The following is a 19,416-nucleotide window of genomic DNA, read 5'->3' as shown; positions in this document are numbered from 1 at the left end:
GTCAAATGTTCAAGGCTTGAAAGGATCAAAGACGAAAATGGAGCCAGATTCAATTATAGGTGGCGAGGTTATTATTTCAGTGTCTGCATTTCTACACAAAGGTCACAGTTTTGAGTGATCTCCCAGATTTACCTCCAAACCCCTGACCCATAGAGGACAGAAGACCCTCTTGTTTCCAGTGTGCCTTGGCGTTGATCCATCTGGAAACTGAATCAGGATTCCCTGTGCACACTGTGTCCTTGCCTTCACAAGGAATTTGGGGAAAACTACACTAGCTGCCCCAGGATTAGAAAAAATTCTGTTTAGGGCAAACATCCTAATCTGGGTCAGTTTCCGGTTCACCAAGGGAGGCTTGTTCAGCAGAGCCAAGGTTCTCCCTCTGACTGTCACTCAGTCTTGGGACCTGTCCAATCAAGAACGCGCTGGGCCAAGTGGGTGGGGCAACGCGCTGCAACGGTATTTACATCCCTTCTGGTTGCAGAAATATTTAGTGTCCCGCATCGCCCACCCCTCACGGTCCCTAGTGGGTTTCCTGCAGCGTTTGTCGCGCTGTGATCTGCAGTGGTCTTGGGAGTGTAGGAAGAACTCAGGGAGACCCAGGAAACCTAGAATGGTGAGTGTGCATGAAGGATCCGTGCGGTGACGGGAGGACGGGCTGGTTGGAACCAGTTGAAACTGGCTGTGGCGGGACTGGCCACCTCCTGTCACTTGGGAGTCTGAGGACCCTCGTTCATTGGGGCGCTGCTCGGACCTTGTCTCCTCTGGCACGCAGCATAGATGCCGGGCGGCAGCTGGGACCCCAGGCGTCCTGTCGGGTCACTGCGCGGCAGCTTCGCCAATCCTCTCTGGGCAGCTCTGCGCCCGCAGCCGCGTCTACCCAGGTGGTGCGGTGACCACGGGGAGGGTCATCGGGGGTCGACTGTGACTTGGTCTCCCGGGTGCATTTGTGAGAGGAGCTGAGGTCCCCCACTGTGGGAGGGAAAGGGGCGCTGTAATAAATCTAAGCAAAAATAACCGGAGTCCAGACATCTTGGAAACGTAGCCACAGTCAAGGGGAGCAAGCACATAATCTTGTTAAATATCCTGTAATCGAGTCCCCACCTTGCATTCTTCCACAGTCACGTCATCTGCCTTAGGCTTCTTCCTTAATTACAAATGCTTTAAAAAAACAAAAACAAAACTGCAGATAGAAAGAAAATTGCAAGGGTCTTTTACTGAGAAGCATTTTTCTTGGTCTGTTGAGATCTTGCTTTTAGGCATATACTCTGTTCAGATCAAATAAACACCAATAATGTTTTCTGCAGGGACGTTTCCTAACTCGACATCAGTCGATTTAGTGTCCCCAGGAGGACTGTTTTTGTCCTGAGTTTTCCAAATGTTTGCGAACCAGGGTCTCAGATCCACAACCCTGTACCTCCAATTTAACTCTTTCTGGGACAAGTCTCAACATTTTAAAAGATTTGTCTTTGGGGGGAGGGGTGTCTGTGAATATTTTACACGAGAGGAAAGCCGAGAACAACCACAATGAAAACCTAAATTCCTTGAAATCAGATTACTTGAAATCCCCATTCCTCTCCCCCAGGCTCCTTCCTGGTTTGGACGTCTTCTGACAAGTTCTTTGGATAGAGGTTCCTCTTTGGAAACTTTCCTGGGTGATCTGTACCGTCACACTGCCTGTGCTTGTAACCTTGAGATGCATTGATTAAGTCTTTGTTTTTTAGTAGGAATAAAATGTATTTAATCAATAGAGGCTTGAAACACAAGATAAAATAGTTTCAAACAGGCAAGAAAGAGGTGAATTTCAGAAAAATAAAATATTCAGGTATTACATTCCCTTTGTATAGAATTTTCTTTCACTCTTTATTCCCTTAAGCAGATGTAGTAAATTTCTGAGGTCTGTTTTTTACTTTTGAGTGTTTTGAAATGAAATTGCAGGGTTTAGATTTGGTGAGTAGAACCATTCATTTATGATTATTCACCAACCAATTATTTTTTCTGAAAATACAGTTAACTGACATTTTCCTGAAAATAACAGGTATTAGAAGTTTTCTCATTGAACTAGTAAAAGACTCTTATAGTTTTCTTCCTTCCTTTCTACACAAGGCTGGGTTTATGTGATTTTGGTGGATCCTTTAAGCACTGGGCTTTTGTTTAAAAGTAAGCATTGGGCTTTTCTTATTTAAAATATCAGTAGCTGTGTGGAGCAAGACCAGTGGAGGTCAGAGGCCCATGGTCGGTGACTCCCGGTAAAACCCCCTTGAGCCTGCAAGGGGAAGTGCTGGAAGGACCAGTTAATCGTCTGGGGAGCCGTCCCCTGCAGGTGTCCTACCTGCTCACACCCACCATGGAAGGATCCTGTGCCCTGAGACAAGCTACCACATGGGATTTGAAAGGGGTGATGATGTCCATTTTGGGGTTATAGTTTCTTAGGCCTAGACATTTTTCGACCTTAGGTTTGTTTTGGATCCGCATTGTGGGTGCACTGAGAATGTCATTTCTGCACATTGAGAAAGTCTGTGAAGTGCAGGGATTCTGACTGCTGGACAAAGTTTGGAGGAATCGGGGAGTTTACTTGGCTCAGGATCTTAAACTGAATCAGGCTGAGAGGTTCCTCACTTGCAAGAGTGGAAGCCTGGGGGAGGGAGCGCTTTCATGCTCACATGAGGGGAGTGTGTTGGAGTTCCATGTTTATTCCTGGGGCTGCTCAGGTGTCCTGAGTGCCCTTCCCTCTCTAGGGGTTCTGTCTCCGCAGGGGTCTCTGGACACTGAGTTTGTGATTATGTTCAACTTTCTCAATGTGGTTTTCCCCCTTAACTGTAGGGAAATAGGCTGCTTCTCTTGTTTTGATTCCAATGTTGCTGATTCTTTTCATTGGATTCTTTTTTCCCTTGAATATTGCAGCCCTTTGGTTCTCATTTCCATTAGCACTTGGACTTTTAAAATATAACCTGATTGAGGGAAATTATCTGAATAAGGCAATATTTTTTTTTTTTTTTCTTTTCTGAAGCTGGAAATGGGGAGAGACAATCAGACAGACTCCCGCATGCGCCCGACCTGAATCCACCCAGCACGCCCACCAGGGGCAGCGCTCTGCCCACCAGGGGGTGATGCTCTGCCCCTCCGGGGCGTTGCTCTGCCGTGACCAGAGCCACTCTAGCGCCTGGGGCAGAGGCCAAGGAGCCATCCCCAGCACCCGGGCCATCTTTGCTCCAATGGAGCCTTGGCTGCGGGAGGGGAAGAGAGAGACAGAGAGGAAGGAGGGGGGGGGGCGTGGAGAAGCAAATGGGCGCTTCTCCTATGTGCCCTGGCCGGGAATCGAACCTGGGTCCCCCGCATGCCAGGCGGACGCTCTACTGCTGAGCCAACTGGCCAGGGGCAATAAGGCAATATTGATTGTGCAAATAAATAAAAATTTATTTCCATTCAGGCAAGAGAACTTGAAGATGTTAGATAAATGTTTCAAGTTTTCAGGTGCTTTTCTCATTTTAGGTCAGTTTTATGCCTGTCCTTGGAGAACTTTGACATGTAAATGGCTATCCTATTCCTAAAATATAAGCTCCTATTTGAGTGGATTTTGATTTTCACTGATATGAGGAAACATATCAAAAGTTATGTAAATTTTTGAAATTTCTAGTATAGGGCTACATTGCAGACCCCTGATGCATCTACTATGTTATTCATTCTTGAAAAATACCTGGAGTTTGAAATGTGGATGAAAAAAATGTTTTAATTGCCCTTGTTGTTTGTCTCTTCTGTTTTTTTAGTTGGAAAGGGGTTTGTAAATTTTTTATACTCTGCAATTTTATATCATTTAATTTTTTTTTTTTTTTTCTTTTACAGAGACAGAGAGTGAGTCAGAGAGAGGGATAGACAGGGACAGACAGACAGGAACGGAGAGATGAGAAGCATCAATCATTAGTTTTTCGTTGCACGTTGCAACACTTTAGTTGTTCATTGATTGCTTTCTCATATGTGCCTTGACCACGGGCCTTCAGCAGACCGAGTAACCCCTTGCTCGAGCCAGTGACCTTGGTCCAAGCTGGTGAGCTTTGCTCAAACCAGATGAGCCCGCACTCAAGCTGGTGACCTCGGGGTCTCAAACCTGGGTCCTCCGCATCCCAGTCCAATGTTCCATCCACTGTGCCACCGCCTGGTCAGGCTCATTTAACTTTTTAAAGGCTTAACTTTTGGAGTTGTTTCCTATGTAGGAAAGTTAAAAAGAATTAATTTTAAAAAGCAAAGTTAATTAATAATGCTGATACATCATAGGAAATATAATGTATATAAATGTTTCTTCTTTTAAATAATGAATGGGAAAATATTTTTAAGTTCCTGAGAGGAAACTAATTTAAGAAGGGCCTGCCTGCATGTCCTGTCCCACTCCTGTACTCTAACTCTATCACATGTGTGCTTGTATTTTCCAAAATTTATTCAACAGGCCCAGTTAGATGCTTCAAAAATTTCCTTGGTGATGTCAGGCATTCCTTGAATGCTTGGGAGCCAGTGAGGTCTCTTACTGTTATGGGGGTTCATTCCCCAAGGATAGATCCACTATCAGCTTCTGGATCTCTGGAACTGGGTTGCTTTCTAGGGGCTGATGCCAACTCATGATAAGGCTTCACGTTCCTCGCTGGTATCCAGGGAGTGTGGTGAGGTACCAAAGAATTGAAAAATTAATATTAATATTTTAGGAGGAAAAGTCAGGTTTCTTGCCCCCTCCTTTCTGTGGAGAATGAAGGGAGAGGAATGTGGGAGTTTCCTGGACATACTATGTACTGAGATAAGAAACCCCCTTTTACTAAGAAGCTTAAAAGGCATTTTATAATTTTGGCCAAGCATTCAGAGAGATTTTGTAAACATGATTTTTATACTTGTGTGTGATTTGCAGCAGCTCAGGATGGACGACAGCACTGTGTTGTAAATGGAGAGGTTTTGTGCTGGGTTTTGAATGAAAAGAGTAAGGAGACTTGGATTCCCTTCCTTCTCCACATCTGTGAGGAGGAAGGTAAACAGCTAGCCAGGTGTGGGGGAAGCGAAGAAAGATTTAAGTAATCCTTTCCTCTCCCCTTTCTTTCTCTTTAATGAGCGATTCACATACGCTTATCCTCTGACATCATGTAAGCCCCTTCATCCTGAAAATGTATGATTGATGTATGTACTGCTGTAAAGTACCATTCGGCCGGGTTTACGTAGAGAAACCAAGTCCAAATGAATTTTTAGGAGTTTTATTAATATGCCGGCTGCATATGACAAACACGGGGTATAGCTGACCCAAATCATGCAGTCCAGAATATAGCTCTGAGGCTGATTATATACACTTGATCACATACAGGTTGGTGGGAAAAGGGGGGGCATGACACAATCATTAACAAGCTTATAATATTCATCTATAGCAGGGGTTGGGAACCTTTTTGGCTGAGAGAGCCATGAACACCACATATTTTAAAATGTAATTCTGTGAGAGCCATACAATATGTTTAACATTAAATACAAGTAAATGTGTGCATTTTATGTAAGACCAACACTTTTAAAGTACAATAAGCCTGACCTGTGGTGGCACAGTGGATAAAGCGTCGACCTGGAATCCTGAGGTCGCCAGTTCAAAACCCTGGGCTTGCCTGGTCAAGGCACATATGGGAGTTGATGCTTCCAGCTCCTCTCCCCTTCTCTCTCTCTCTTTCTCTCTCTCTCTCCTCTCTAAAATGAATAAATAAAAAAAATTAAAAAAAAAATAAAGTACAATAAGTCTCTAAATTCTTTTTAATAACGTTGTTATGCTGTTGTTAACCAATGATGAATAAAGTACTTCTTACCATTAATGCGACTTCTGGTGCTGCATGGTTTTGCTGATGGCTTTGTAGTCTGGTTCATACGTGGTAAAGTTAAGCTTCATGCAGTCACTGAGACTTCCATCCATTAAACATGATTGTAGGTTGGTCTTAATGTTCTTTAGATGTGAGAAAAACTGCTCACATGCATACATAGAACCAAACATTGTCAGTACAGCAATATTCACACACTGCAGTGTGTGGTATATGATGGGAAGTGTGTTCCAAGTTTTGACAATCAGCTGGTCCACGGGTTGAAGTTTTTTCATTTCTTCCCACTTGTGTTTGCTCACCAACTCTGCTTGCTGTCATGCAAGTCTTTCCAAATCTTCATTCAGTGATTTGAACTTATTCACCCACATGTCTGAGGCCTTCGGGTCAGCAGCTTGTAGCTCAAAATCTCTGACGCAGACACCAGGGATGTAACTCAGGTTGGCACTGTCCACTGCACACTCGTGTGGATGGGTGACGAACTTAAAAAGACGAGTGAGCTCACGAAATTCTGCAAAGCGCACTTTGAATGACTGCAGGAGATTAGATGTGAAGCCGGCTAGCTGCTGGAGATCAAGATGTTGAGCAGGGTCACTTGCTGTTCATGCATCTTTAAATTCTCTCAGTTTTTCAAAGTGTAGTAAAGGACCTGTTTCAGAGTCGGTGATGAAGAGTTCAGCTTGTTTTCAAATGCAAACACTGCTTGTTGAAGGGATAAGACTATATTTCCAATGCCTTGCATTTTCACATTGAGCTGGTTCAGATGTTCAGTCATGTCCACGAGATAGTAGAACTTCAGGAGCCACTCAGTGTTAGCTAACTCAGGATGGTCAATGTTTTTCATTTTAAGAAAAGTCCGGATTTTGCTCAGACAAGCCGCGAAACAGCTGAGCACCTTCCCTCTTGTCAACCAACGCACATTGCTGTGCAGAAGCAGACGAGGATAATTATTCCCAACTTCATCCAGCAGTGTTTTAAACTGGCGGTCATTTAAAGCTCGGGCAACAATAAAGTTGACCACCCGAATGACCAGAGACATCACCTCACCAAGCTGCTCGCCACACATCTGAGCACAAAGTGCCTCCTGATGTAGGATGCAGTGAAAACGTAGGATGGGTCTCTCTTCATGTTCACTAAGAAGTGCTACGAACCCTCTGTTTTTCCCCACCATGCACGGAACAGCATCAGTACACACCGAAATAAGTTTATCCATCACTAGATTTTTTCTTTAGCGAACTCAGTTAAGGACTTGAATAAATCCTCCCCTCTTGTTGTCTCTTTCATAGGCAAAACAGCAAGACTTTCCTCACGTAGTGTGTCACTGACAGCATACCTTGCAATCACGCTGAAGTGGGATAAATGGCTTACATCTGTTGACTCATCCAAAGCGAGAGAAAAGAATGGTGCTGCATTTATGTCCTTCACTTGTTTTGCCTCAATTTGATTTGCCATCATGATGGTAAGGTTGTGAACAGTTCTTGCCGACAGAGGCATGTCTTTTATTCATTTGATTATCTTGTCTTTATCCGAAAAGTCGTCAAAAAGTTCATTGGCAACATCAAGCATGAATGTTTTGGCATACTCCCCATCTGTGAATGGCTTTCCGTTTCTCACAATTGCTAAAGTACCAGCAAAGCTAGCCGAATTCCAGTCGTCCATCCTGAGCTGGTGTAAATCACACACAAGTATAAAAATCATATTTACAAAATTTCTCTGTATGCTTAGCCTAAATTATGAAATGCCTTTTAAGCTTCTTAGTAAAAGGGGGCTTCTGATATAGTATGTCCCTGTAAGTCAGGAAACTCCCACATTCCTCTCCCTTCATTCTCTACAGCAAGGAGGATTATTTTTCCTAAAATAATATTTTTAAATTTTTTGGTACCTTACTACGTTCTCCACTGGTTTTATATCCTTTGTCAAATCCTTGACTCATTTTAATGAGGTACATGAGGCTGTTGAGTAGGAATATCATCCTATAATGCGACAGATATTTAACAGATAGACGATGTTTTCATTAACAGAATACAGTCTACTGAAGAAACAAATGTTACTGATCAATTTTTTTTATAACCTATACAAACCTTCTGCAACTTACATAAAATTAACTGGCTTTTATAATTTACTTTTTTTCTTTCTTTTTCAAAAATATTTCTATACTCTATACCTTTTATTACTAAAATTATACAATTTTTTTTTAGTCAGAGTTTTAATTTTAAAAATCTTAACCTTTAGTGACAACCAAGCTGACTGCTGGAGAACAGCAAGCTGCCAAAGCCCTGCTGGGAGTGGCGGTGGCACTGCCAGAAGTCTTAGGTGCCCACGTGCCCACTGGTGCTTTTTCTGTGGGGTGTGAGCAGCTGGATGCCAAAGTGCTGTGCCAGCAGGTACTATATCCAGAAGGGATGAAGCATGCCCAGAAGAGCAGCACAATGCCCAGGATGAGGTGCAGCACCCTGGGGTGGGGCTGCCGCTGCGTCTGAGGGACGGAGGCCTGCTGCGACAGTCAGTGAGCCCAGGCTGGGTGCACGCAGAGAGTCCAATGACCACGCCAAGTTCCACCATGCTGGTCCCAAAGATCAGTGTCAGGTAGGCACATTAGGTGTTCTGGCTCCTGGCCGGCAGGCAGAGGCTCTTGTGTTCCCTGTGGACCAGCCAGATAGCCAGCATCATGGGCAGCGCCAGTGGCAGCACCAAGTTGACAGCATAGATGTACATGGAGGCCGAGGTTCGCAGGAAGCGGCAAGCTTGGGCCAGGTCACAGCCACAGGTGGGGAGGAGGGACCTTCACTCCTCAGTGCAAGTGATGACGGAGGCCTGCTTGCAGGCTCTGGGCTCAGGGCCATCTCTGCTGCTTCACGCTGGACTTGAGGCTGGGGTGTGCTGCGACAGGGGCATTCGTGGTTGACAAGCTTGTCCTCGGTCACCACTCGGCAGATCGAGCTCCTGCAATCACACTTCTGCAAAAGCCTCACCTTGCCCTGCACTCAGCAAACAAAAGAGGGCCGAGCTCTGTACGACCGGGTCCTGGTCGTCGCCGCCACTTGTCCAGCTGCTGGTCAGGAATGCTCCGAGGCTCTGCGCCCGTGTGAGATCGAAGGGAAGACAGTGCTGTCGGCCCTGGAGGGGTGGGAGGGGGTGCACCTCACCCTAAGAAGGGCCACTTTTCACCAGTTTCAAAAACAAATTTGGTTAAAGTTTCCTTTACTATTTGATTCATGCGTTCTATCTGCCCTGAACTTTTGGGGCCTGTAGGCACAGTGTAAATTCCAATTAGTTTCCAATTAATATTGATTGCCTTTCCTACTAGCCGCGAGATACTAGATACAAATGCAGGCCTATTATTAGACCCAATATTAATGGGCAAGCTAAATCTGGAAAGAATTTCATATAGCAATTTCTTAAGAAATTGTGGTCTTATTTCTAGTAGGAAAAGCTTCTACCTACTTGTCAATTACTTTAGTAAAATCTATTTCTAAATGTTTACCTGGGAAAGTTCCTCTCTCCCTGTTTCTTTTTATATTATAATTGCCTTACTTTGCTTAGTATTTCTGGGCACAAACTAAACAATTGGACATTATGCCTTCTGCAATAGATTCTAAGTCTGGCTTTTTAAACTATCTCTTTCCTGCTGGCAAAATCTTTTTCTAATTGGTTGCAAATAAACCTTTGGCAACAAGGGTTCTAGTAAAGTTACTAAAATTTCCTAAAAACCCCACTGGTTTTAGGACTACCTTATTGGTAGTATCATCAGCTGCTTGGTTTTTCTTGAGTTTCTAGGGAGTCCTCCTCTTTTGGTGCCCTGGACAGTGGATGGAGGCCACTATTTCAGGGGAGCAGGTTCCTGCATTGTTGTGGTGAGGGTTTGAGCCTCACCTTTGTTAGTTCTTAAGCCTTCTCCTGATGGCCCCTCTTCGACTGAGCCTGTCTTAGGTTGTCCCTTCTTTCAGGAATCTTACCCGTCTTTGACTAACCAGCCATTTTAGCAGCCAAACAGAGTTATGTGATTGAGGGAGGAGCAGTGTCCCTTCCGAAATGCTTAGTTTTGTTCATTTATTTATTTGTAGCAGCGGATGATGCTACCTTTTTAAAAATTCATAATACATTTTTTTTTTCTAATTTCTAGAGCTGATTGCTATGTAAAAGGCTAAGTTGACTGCCTCAGTATCTTCTTTGATCCTGGCTAACAGAAACTGGTGGAAAGTGTCTAAACCATCTTCACTTGCTTGGTTGTTAAAATCCCACTTAAGCTAGGCAACTAGAAACATTTTCTTGAGTCTTTCTTGGTCTTCATTGTCTTATAGATTCTAACAGTCCTGTTAGGGCTTGAGGCTTCCCTGATAAAGGGAATTTTGAGCTTTCTAATTCTATAGGTCACTTGGGAAAAAAAGAATTTAAATTATTTCCTATCACATTTATGCCTTAGATTCTAATGATGTAGTTACAAGCACCAATTGGAATGACCAATAAATCTTATATTCTTCTTAATCACATATTCCTTTTATATTCTAACAAATTACACCTTATTAATGTGTAATTTTATGCATCCTAACAGATGTCTAAAAAGCTCAAGAGAAACAGATTTCTATTCACATCCTTTAGCCCTTTTAATCTGGGCTCAAAATTTAAATGGTTCCTACTACTACAATTAGTTATTTTCAATTTTTTTCTTTCTTCCTATTATGTTGAGAATTCTACTTTTAAGCCAATCAATAGTAATATTTGTCACTCTGGGTTTGGTGACTTAACATTGAACAATACTGCTTCAAAAATGATAATAAGCTAAACATTTATATTATACATTACATAAAAAGATATTATTAATAATTATTACATATTCCCTAATATTTAAACCAAGATTTTAACATCACAGGGCTATGAAATAAATAAAAAGAATTTAACCAAAGACTTTTGAAATAACTCATACATTTTTAACATAGAAAAATTTTTTTTCCTACAACTTGTTACACACCAGTGAAGGGCGATAAGCCACTACTCCTAACCCTGTGGTTGGCAAACTTATTAGTCAACAGAGCCAAATATCAACAGTGCAACAATTGAAATTTTTTTTGAGAGCCAAATTTTAAACTTAAGCTATATAGGTAGGTACATTCCTTATTGAGGTAGCACCAGCACATGGTATTTTATGGGAGAGCCACACTCAAGGGGCCAAAGAGCTACACGTGTCTTGCCAGTTGCAGTTTGCTGGCCAAGGTTCCTATGGAGGGCCTGTCCCTGCTATCCCAACCCCTATAATCCTATCACTCATTCTCCTTCGTGGAGCTGTAATTCATTTCAAGAAACTGATAATTAACAAGATCTACACCCGTGGTTTGTTATTTTCTAAACATTTTACCTGACCCTTCTTGCACAACCTGAGGTGGACTGAAAACCCCAGCCTGGCCATCTCCAGTGGGGGGGCGCAGGTCTGTGCTCGCCTCTCCGCAGCCATGCCCCTACCCCTTCGTTCCACACACGGTGCGTCCCGGCCTGGCCTTTTACTCTTCTCTCACCAAAATCGCTCACTTGCTGCCCTTTTTCCCCAGAGGCTGAAGAAATATTTTCTGGGGTGCATTCCTCAGCCCTCTCCTTTTTGCAGTATGCGCACTGATTCTTTCCTAGTCCTTTCTCTCGAATCCCCTTTTTGTCCTAGATGTAAATCTGGCTGGACTAGGAAGATGTAGCGCCCTTTCTATATATATTTTTTTTAATTTATTTATTTATTTTTATTTTTCTGAAGTTGGAACGAGGAGGCAGTCAGACAGACTCCTGCATGCGCCCGGCCGGGATCCACCCGGCATACCCACCAGGGGGTGATGCTCTGCCCATCTGGGGCGTTGCTCTGTTACAACCAGAGCCATTCTAGCGCCTGAGGCAGAGGCCATAGAGCCATCCTCAGCGCCCAGGCCAACTTTGCTCCAGTGGAGCCTTGGCTGTGGGAGGGGAAGAGAGAGACAGAGAGAAAAGAGGGGGGGAGGGGTGGAGAAGCAGATGGGCGCTTCTTCTGTGTGCCCTGGCTGGGAATCGAACCCAAGACTCCTGCACGCTAGGCTGATGCTCTACCACTGAGCCAACCGGCCAGGGCCATGCCCTTTCTATATTGAGCATGCTTTTAGCCACTGTGGCGGGCGGGTTCATTGTTAAGGTTAGCCATTGATCAGTGTAGGGCAGCAGTTCTCAACCTGTGGGTCGCGACCCTGGCGGGGGTCAAGCGACCAAAACACAGGGGTCGCCTAAAGCTATCGGAAATACATATACACAGGTTGAGAACCGCTGGTGTAGGGGAACTGATCAGGGTGGCCTGGATTATCAGTCACGATATTGCAGACTGCCCTTACCAGCTGGGGATTAAAAGTCTCGGCCGATGGCCATCCAACCCTGAGGGTGGGCCATTCTGATTCACAGAGAGTGTGAAGTCTTTTTGGCCATTTAATTCCGTACCCACGGTTTTCTCCATAAGCTTCTTGAAAGTGCTTTAGGAGACAACCTAAGGGGGTCTTTTGTGTACTGCGCCCTCCTCCCATATTTAATATTTGGGGCACTGATCTACAAAATTGAAACTGTCTGGGAAAATGCAAGAATCAGCATACCAATAAAAGCAAGAAAGGTAAGACAGTAATAATTAGTACTCAGAATAAAAGATGTTTGACTATAGAGGTGTCAATTATTTCACAAGACAAGGAGCAGGAGCCAACAGAAGAGAACTATTTCTTCAGGGGAGAAGTCAGACAGAGTGCCCTGAAGCCAGAGGTCTTGGATCCAAGAAAAGAGATTTAGTGGGTTTGGGAAAAAGGCCCATACCATGAAATGTCATGAGAGATTTCTTGGATGAACAAAGAGAATCTACAGTACAATTTACTATTTAAGAATTTTAATACTTGTATGAATTTTTCTAGTTTTATAATTTGTGGGCTCTGGCAGATAGCCACTAGCTCATATGAGGTTTACGAATTTCCCTTCACTTTTGCCCTCTGGTTTTAAGCCAGAAATTTCCAATTTTTGCATGCAAAAACTTAATTCAGGCCTTAAAAACAGACATATTTAGACATTAAACAAAGACTTCACATACAATCATACAAATCAAGAAATTTAAATGAGTGCACTTTACTTATTCCAATTAAAATTATACCAGAGATTTTCCTGACAGAGAACTTACAAAACAGACAATTTACTAATTTACATTTGCACTTGACTTTTAGGCACACAGTTCAAAAGACAAAGGAAGGGGTTCCCTATCAGGCGCCTCTCAGGTGCTTGCAGGCCGCGTCCCTGGGAGGGCTTAGGCTCAGGCACCAGAGATCCCCACTCACACACCAGTCACTTAGGAGTTTTAGACAGAAACATTAAAAACAAAGAATGCGATCTCAACAAGCACAAAGGTGTCTGTGGAAATCTGAGACAGGATTGATTAACTCAGTCCTTACTCATATCTCTTTCTGAGAGCACCACCAAATGTCCCCACTAATGTCTTTTTCTGAGAGCACAACTAGATGTCCCTGGAAGTCCGAGGCTGGACCCAGTCCCCACTAATTGTCTTCCTAGAGCACAAACAAATGTCCCTGGAAGTCTGAGGCAAGACTCAGTCCTCACTAATTGTCTTCCTATAGTACAGCCAGAAAAGCCAAGGCAGGACCCAAAACTCTCCACTGACATCTTGGTCTTGAAGAGCCTATTGTGAGAGTGCAACTGCATCCAGTCCTCTATACAATGGTCCAAATTGATTAGTCCCAAACAGAAAATCTAGAATTCAGAGAAGACAAAAAGCTAGAATTCAGTAAAGGAAATGAGTTGCTTTACCTACCTCCTCGATTTCTCTACTGAATTGTCGTAGAGATCAGGGATGTCTGCCAAAGAGTTGTCCGAACCCCACAGGAAAACAGAAGCCCTGGAACATCTGAGGTGGCACCTCTCCTCAAGATCTCAGTGGGGTCAAGCAACCCTCCAAAGAGACGAGCTGATCCGGTGTCTACCTGGTGACATGGAGCACCAGATCCCAGACGAGCACCCAAATGTTGTAAAGTACCGTGCCTTCCACGAGTTTACATAGAGACACTAAGTCCAAATGAGTTTTTTAGGAGTTTTATTAATAGGAGGAGATTTATTAACAAGCCAGCTGCATATGACAAACATGGGGTATAGCTGACCTAAATCGTGCAGTGTCCAATATAGCTCTGACGCTGGTTATATACACTTGATCACGCACAGGTTGGTGGGAAAAGGAGGGGGGCATGACAATCATTAACAAGCTTATAACATTCGTCTATAGGATTTATAAAAAACATTTCCATATGTTAAAACTTATAAGGTAACACAATAGCAAAAAATGTTGTTTTACATATTAAAAGGCATCCCCAAATCTTTTAGTGTCTATCTGCCATCCTTTTGTCTAAAGGTACATACATCAATCACACGACTTCAGGATGTGGGGGGCTTACATGATGTCAGAGGATAAACGTTTGTGAATCTCCCATTAAGGAGAAAGAAAGGGGAAAGGAAAAGACCACTTAATCTTTCTTCCCTCCTGCACCTGGCTAGCTGTTTACCTTCTTCCTCACAGGTGTGGGGAAGGGAGGGGGTCCAAGTCTCCTTCCTCCTTTCATTCAAAACCTAGTACAAAAACCTCTCTATTTACAATATAATAGCCCCTCCTAAGTAAGCATGATTGTGATCAGCTACACAAGTATAAAAATCATATTTACAAAATCTCTCTGAATGCTTGGCCTAAATTATAAAATGCTTTTTAAGCTTCTTAATAAAAGGGGGTTTCTTATCTCAGTACATAGTATGTCCAGGAAACTCCCACATTCCTCTCCTTTCATTCTCCACAGAAAGGAGGGGGCAAGAAACCTGACTCTTTCTCCTAAAATATTAATTTTTCAATTCTTTGGTACCTTAGCACACTAGAAACATGTTCTTTTCTTGGCAAACATATTTTTAAAAGACATAACAGATAATAGGAACCTTTTGTCCAACACATTCAAGAAAATCATAAAAATCAGGATCTAGTCTAGTTTCTAATATTTGTAACTGTGTGTTAATAGATTCTACTGAACTATAAATTGTTTTTCCTAAAATTACCTTTAGTTTTATTTTAAAAAGCCCAATTAAGATTATCCTAGTTACAGTATTAAGTCTAGTTTGAACTTGGCCTGGTAATTTGTATAAACACAACAAAAATAATAATTGATCATATTGTCATTCTACAATCAATGATTTGCTGTAACTGTATAAGAAATTTTTTAGATTGAGTTTTAATTTAAACCACACAAAAGCATTGATAAACTTGAAATGCAGCCCTATTCATCTGAACCTGAGCTTGAGGGTTATCATAAGCACCAGCACCAGTCCGAATATCAATGCCAATGAGTATACCGGCGCAAAATTTTGCATAGCCAATTGCTGAACAGCTTCTTGTTATTCTTGTAGATAAAAACTAAATTGGGTGGCAAATTATGAGCAAGACCGTAGTTAAATTTTGATTGGAAGAGTCCCTGTAACTGTAACTTGATACTCTGCTGCTCAGGGGAAAGGGAATTCCCCATGAGGAAGGAGCGATGAAGGGGAAGGGAAATCCCCTGGCCGGATCCCTAAGAGTGACCTCACCACAAGCATTCATGGGCTTTCCCCTGCTGCTTGTGTCCTTTACCAAACGGGATGAGCAGACATCCTTTTCCTTCACTAAGTTTTGGGACGTTTCTTCTGGTTCCTCACGTGGGGCACCGCTTGTCACAATGATAAAAACTACTCAGAGGCCAGATAAAATGCACCAAGGGGCTGAGGGCAGGCAGTTGTCCTGGTCAGCAGATCAAAGGACTGAAGAAGCCCCATCCCCAGCTTTACTCAGATATTTTTTAGCAAGTACAAAGAACTGAAGGAAACAGAAAGAAGACGTTTTCAGGGGGTGAAGTAAAGGACAAGGAACATGCTGACTCCTCATCTTTGTTCTGAGAGCCTAAACATTTTTTGTAGCTAAATCTTATCCTGCTGTTCTGCTGTTTCCAGCCCACACTGTTTCCAGTACAGGGAGGCCCCTGGACTCTCGTCCACTCAGGGCTTTTGCCCTAGGGTGCCTCGCTGTCTCTAATTGTTATCCTAACTCTGCATGTTTTCACAGTATAGAAGTCCAGTGTCTCATGAATTTTACTGTACGCATATTTGTGGTGTTTTAGGACTCAGTGACCTTTGAGGATGTGGCTGTGAACTTTAGTCTGGAGGAGTGGGCTTTACTAGATTCTTTACAGAAGAAACTCTACAAAGATGTGATGTGGGAAACCTTCATGAATCTGGCCTCCATAGGTAAGAATGATGTTACCTTCACATCCTGCCCTGAAGTATAAGTGTTTCTTATCCATCAACAGTGTACTAACATGTAAAGTAGAAATAGAGGACATTGTTACTTAAACGGGGCATAGTCACAGCTCATCATGGAACTAGAATCTAATAATTTTCCTACAATCCCTAATACTTTGGAATCATATTTTTTGGTCTGTATTTTAGGGGGAAAATGGGAAGATCATGACATTGAAGATCAGGACAAAAACCAGGGGAGAAAACGTAGGTGAGTCACACTCATAATAGAAAGCAGTGTCTCAGCTAAGACACCTGTTATGCTATGAAATTTTAAAAAGAATCAACCAAAACAACCCTTGCTTCAAATTGATTACTTCTCAGAAAATTTTCACCAAATTACTTTTTTATATATGACACAGATGTCCAGAGTTTACAAAATGGTTTCCATGGAAACAGCATAATGAAGCCTATACATGGAGGTCACTGTATTGATCACAGCAAGGCTGGAGTTGTCCTTCAGAGCTTATGGTGTATTCAGTGTTCAACAGTTTGGACGAGACAGTGAACCTATACTTTGCAGTTAATCATGGAAATGTCATTCAGACTTTTTACTGATAAATATAAAATTATTGACGAGGAAGTTAATAACATACTTCTTGTTTTTTACAGAAGTCATATGGTAGAGAGACTCTGCGAAAGGAAGGATGGTAGTCAATGTGGAGAAAACTTCAGCCTTATTCCATATCTCAATCTGAACAAGAAAACTCTTCCTAGAGTAAAATCATGGGAGTACAGAGTGCATGGGGAAGTCTTCACACATCATTCATCCCATAATGGGGACATTGGGTGCTGCACTGGACACAACCCCTCCGACCATCAGAAATATGGAGAGAAACCACATAAATGTAGTGTGTGTGGAAGAGGCTTCACTTATATTCAGTTATTTGAAAAACATGAACAAAGTCACAATGGAGAGGAATCATATAAATGTGAGGAATGTGGGAAAGCTTTCGTGTGGCTCAAAAGCCCTCAAAGACACACAATTACACACACTGCAGATGCTCTTTATACATGTGAGGTGCCTGGGAAAACCTTTAGTTCTTCAGCTTCTCTTCGAACATGTGAAAGAGCCGCCACTGGAGAGAAGCCCTATGAGTATAAACTCTATGGAAAAGCCTTTCAATATTATAAAAAATTTCAAAGACATGAAAAGAATCACCCTGGAGAGAAACCCTATGAATGCAAAAAATGTAGTAAAGCCTTCAGGTATCCCAGTCACCTTCAAGTACATGAAAGGAGTCACACTGAAGAGAAACCGTATGAATGTAAGGAATGTGGAAAAGCATTCAGGTATTACAGTTCCTTACAAATGCATGAGAGGTCTCACACAGAAGAGAAACCGTATAAATGCAAGGAGTGTGGAAAAGCATTCCGGTATTACAGTTCCTTACAACCACATGAAAGGACTCATACTGGAGAGAAACCCTATGAATGTAAAAAATGTAGCAAAGCGTTCATTGCTCCCAGTTATCTTCGAAACCATGAAAGAATTCACAGTGCAGAGAAACCCTATGAATGTAAGGATTGTGGGAAAGCCTTCAGCTTTTACAGTTCCTTCCAAATGCACGAAAGGACTCATACAGGAGAGAAACCCTATGAATGTAAGCAATGTGGGAAGGCCTTCAGATATTATCGTTCCTTACAAACACATGAAAGGACTCACACAGGAGAGAAACCCTATGAGTGTAAACATTGTGGTAAGGCCTTCATTTGTCGTACCACCATTCAAAGACACATGAAACTGCACACTGGAAATACACCTTACGGATGTAAGGAATGTGGGAAAGCATTCACTTGCCTTAGTTTGTATCAAAGACATGAAAGAACTCACACAGGAGAGAAACCCTATGCCTGTAAGCAGTGTGGGAAAGCCTACAGTAATCACAGTTCCTTACAAAGACACGAAAGGAGTCACACTGGAGAGAAACCCTATGAATGTAAGGAATGTGGGAAAGCCTTCGTTTGTAACAACATTTTTCAAATACACATGATGAGAGTGCATACTACAGAAAAACCATATAAATGTGAAGAATGTGGGAAAGCTTTCAGTCATCCCTATTCCTTTCGAAGGCATGAAAAGTTGCACTGGATCAAACCTCTTGAATATAAATAGTGTGAGAAAGACTTCAGTTGGCCCACATCCTTACCTGTGAAAATGCCCACTGAAAAGAAATAAAAATATAAACACAAGGAGTGACATAAATTTAGTTACAATGTTTTAGAAAATTTTCAGGGTTAAAGAACTGTTATTAAAATAGTAACTAATTTATTTTTACCAGGTTTCTTTAAATGCATAGTTGAACACGGGATTTTTTCTACAGGAGATCCTTGAAAAACTCAGGTGTCAGGAGTTAGGGGAACCCATTTTGCCCACAGTTGAAAATCTCTGTATAACCTAAGCCAGCCCTCTGCATAGACGAATACCAAGCCAAAGCTGGAAAATACAGTATGCCCCCGAACAGCCCAAGTTTGGAACTGCGCAGGTCTACATTTTAAATTCTGCATAAAAGATGACCTGTGCATTTTGAACTTATGTTAAAGTATCAATTACTTTTAGAAATGAATATTGAGGTGTAATAATTCTGTGACTTGTCTTTCAGCAATTATATAACATTAATAGGTAGTCTTTATAATACTGTCTCTACATTTTGAAGCTTGTCAGATCCATGGGAATTCAAGTTTATTTATTTTTTATTTTTTTAATTCATTTTAGAGAAAAGGGAGAAAGAGAAAGAGAGAAGGGGGGGGGGTGGAGCAGGAAGTATCAACTCCCATATGTGCCTTGACTAGGCTAGCCCAGGGTTTTGAACCGGTGACCTCAGCATTCCAGGTTGACACTTTATTTATTGTGTCACCTAATATGTAACTAGGCTTAATTTTTTATCATGTTTTATTTCATGTTAAGGGGCCATTGAAAAATGACAGTTTGGCATTTGTTGGAATTTTCCTACTGATTTTGTGACAGTTCCTGGGTATTTCTATCCCATTATATATGTTCTCACTTTCTTTCTACTCCTTTTGTGGGGTGATGGATATGGATCCTTTTTTCTATTTTCCATTCCAATAAACAGTTGAAATAAGTTTTTAAGTATGTCAAGTTTATGGAAGATTTTAGTTTCATGTGAATTTTTATTTTCATATTTCAGCCTTTGCTGTTGTTTTTTCTTCTGATTTGCATTTGGTGACCAGATCTTTAAAAAAATTTTATTTATTGAGCCTGAGTAGGCAGTGGCACAGTGGATAGAGCGTT

General features: G+C 42.2%; 2 protein-coding genes across 4 annotated transcripts in view; both read left to right on the top strand.

The window, feature by feature from the left end:
- Positions 1–497: 497 nt before the first annotated feature.
- Positions 498–18,701, top strand: LOC136378525 (zinc finger protein 709-like). Of its 3 annotated transcripts, none has more exons than XM_066345542.1 (4): positions 7,147–7,278; positions 15,986–16,112; positions 16,314–16,374; positions 16,776–18,701. In XM_066345542.1, the coding sequence occupies exons 1-4, from the start codon at positions 7,273–7,275 to the stop codon at positions 18,277–18,279; spliced, it is 1,698 nt and encodes a 565-aa protein (XP_066201639.1). In that variant the 5' UTR covers positions 7,147–7,272; the 3' UTR covers positions 18,280–18,701. The 3 variants fall into 3 exon arrangements, with proteins under 3 accessions (XP_066201657.1, XP_066201639.1, XP_066201648.1); XM_066345551.1 differs by lacking the exon at positions 7,147–7,278 and adding an exon at positions 8,309–8,405; XM_066345560.1 differs by lacking the exons at positions 7,147–7,278; positions 15,986–16,112 and adding an exon at positions 498–613.
- The window catches only part of LOC136378509 (zinc finger protein 791-like), a 131,620-nt gene continuing 119,427 nt past the window's right edge, over positions 7,224–19,416 (top strand). Inside the window, 1 exon segment of the mRNA XM_066345508.1 lies at positions 7,224–7,278. Within this exon segment, the coding sequence (XP_066201605.1) occupies positions 7,273–7,278 (6 nt within the window). The 5' untranslated portion in view covers positions 7,224–7,272.

Source organism: Saccopteryx leptura, chromosome 1 (genome assembly GCF_036850995.1).
Source record: "Saccopteryx leptura isolate mSacLep1 chromosome 1, mSacLep1_pri_phased_curated, whole genome shotgun sequence".
Taxonomy (NCBI): domain Eukaryota; kingdom Metazoa; phylum Chordata; class Mammalia; order Chiroptera; family Emballonuridae; genus Saccopteryx; species Saccopteryx leptura.
Note: the sequence above shows the minus strand (reverse complement) of the source record. Positions and strands in the feature narration are given on the sequence as shown.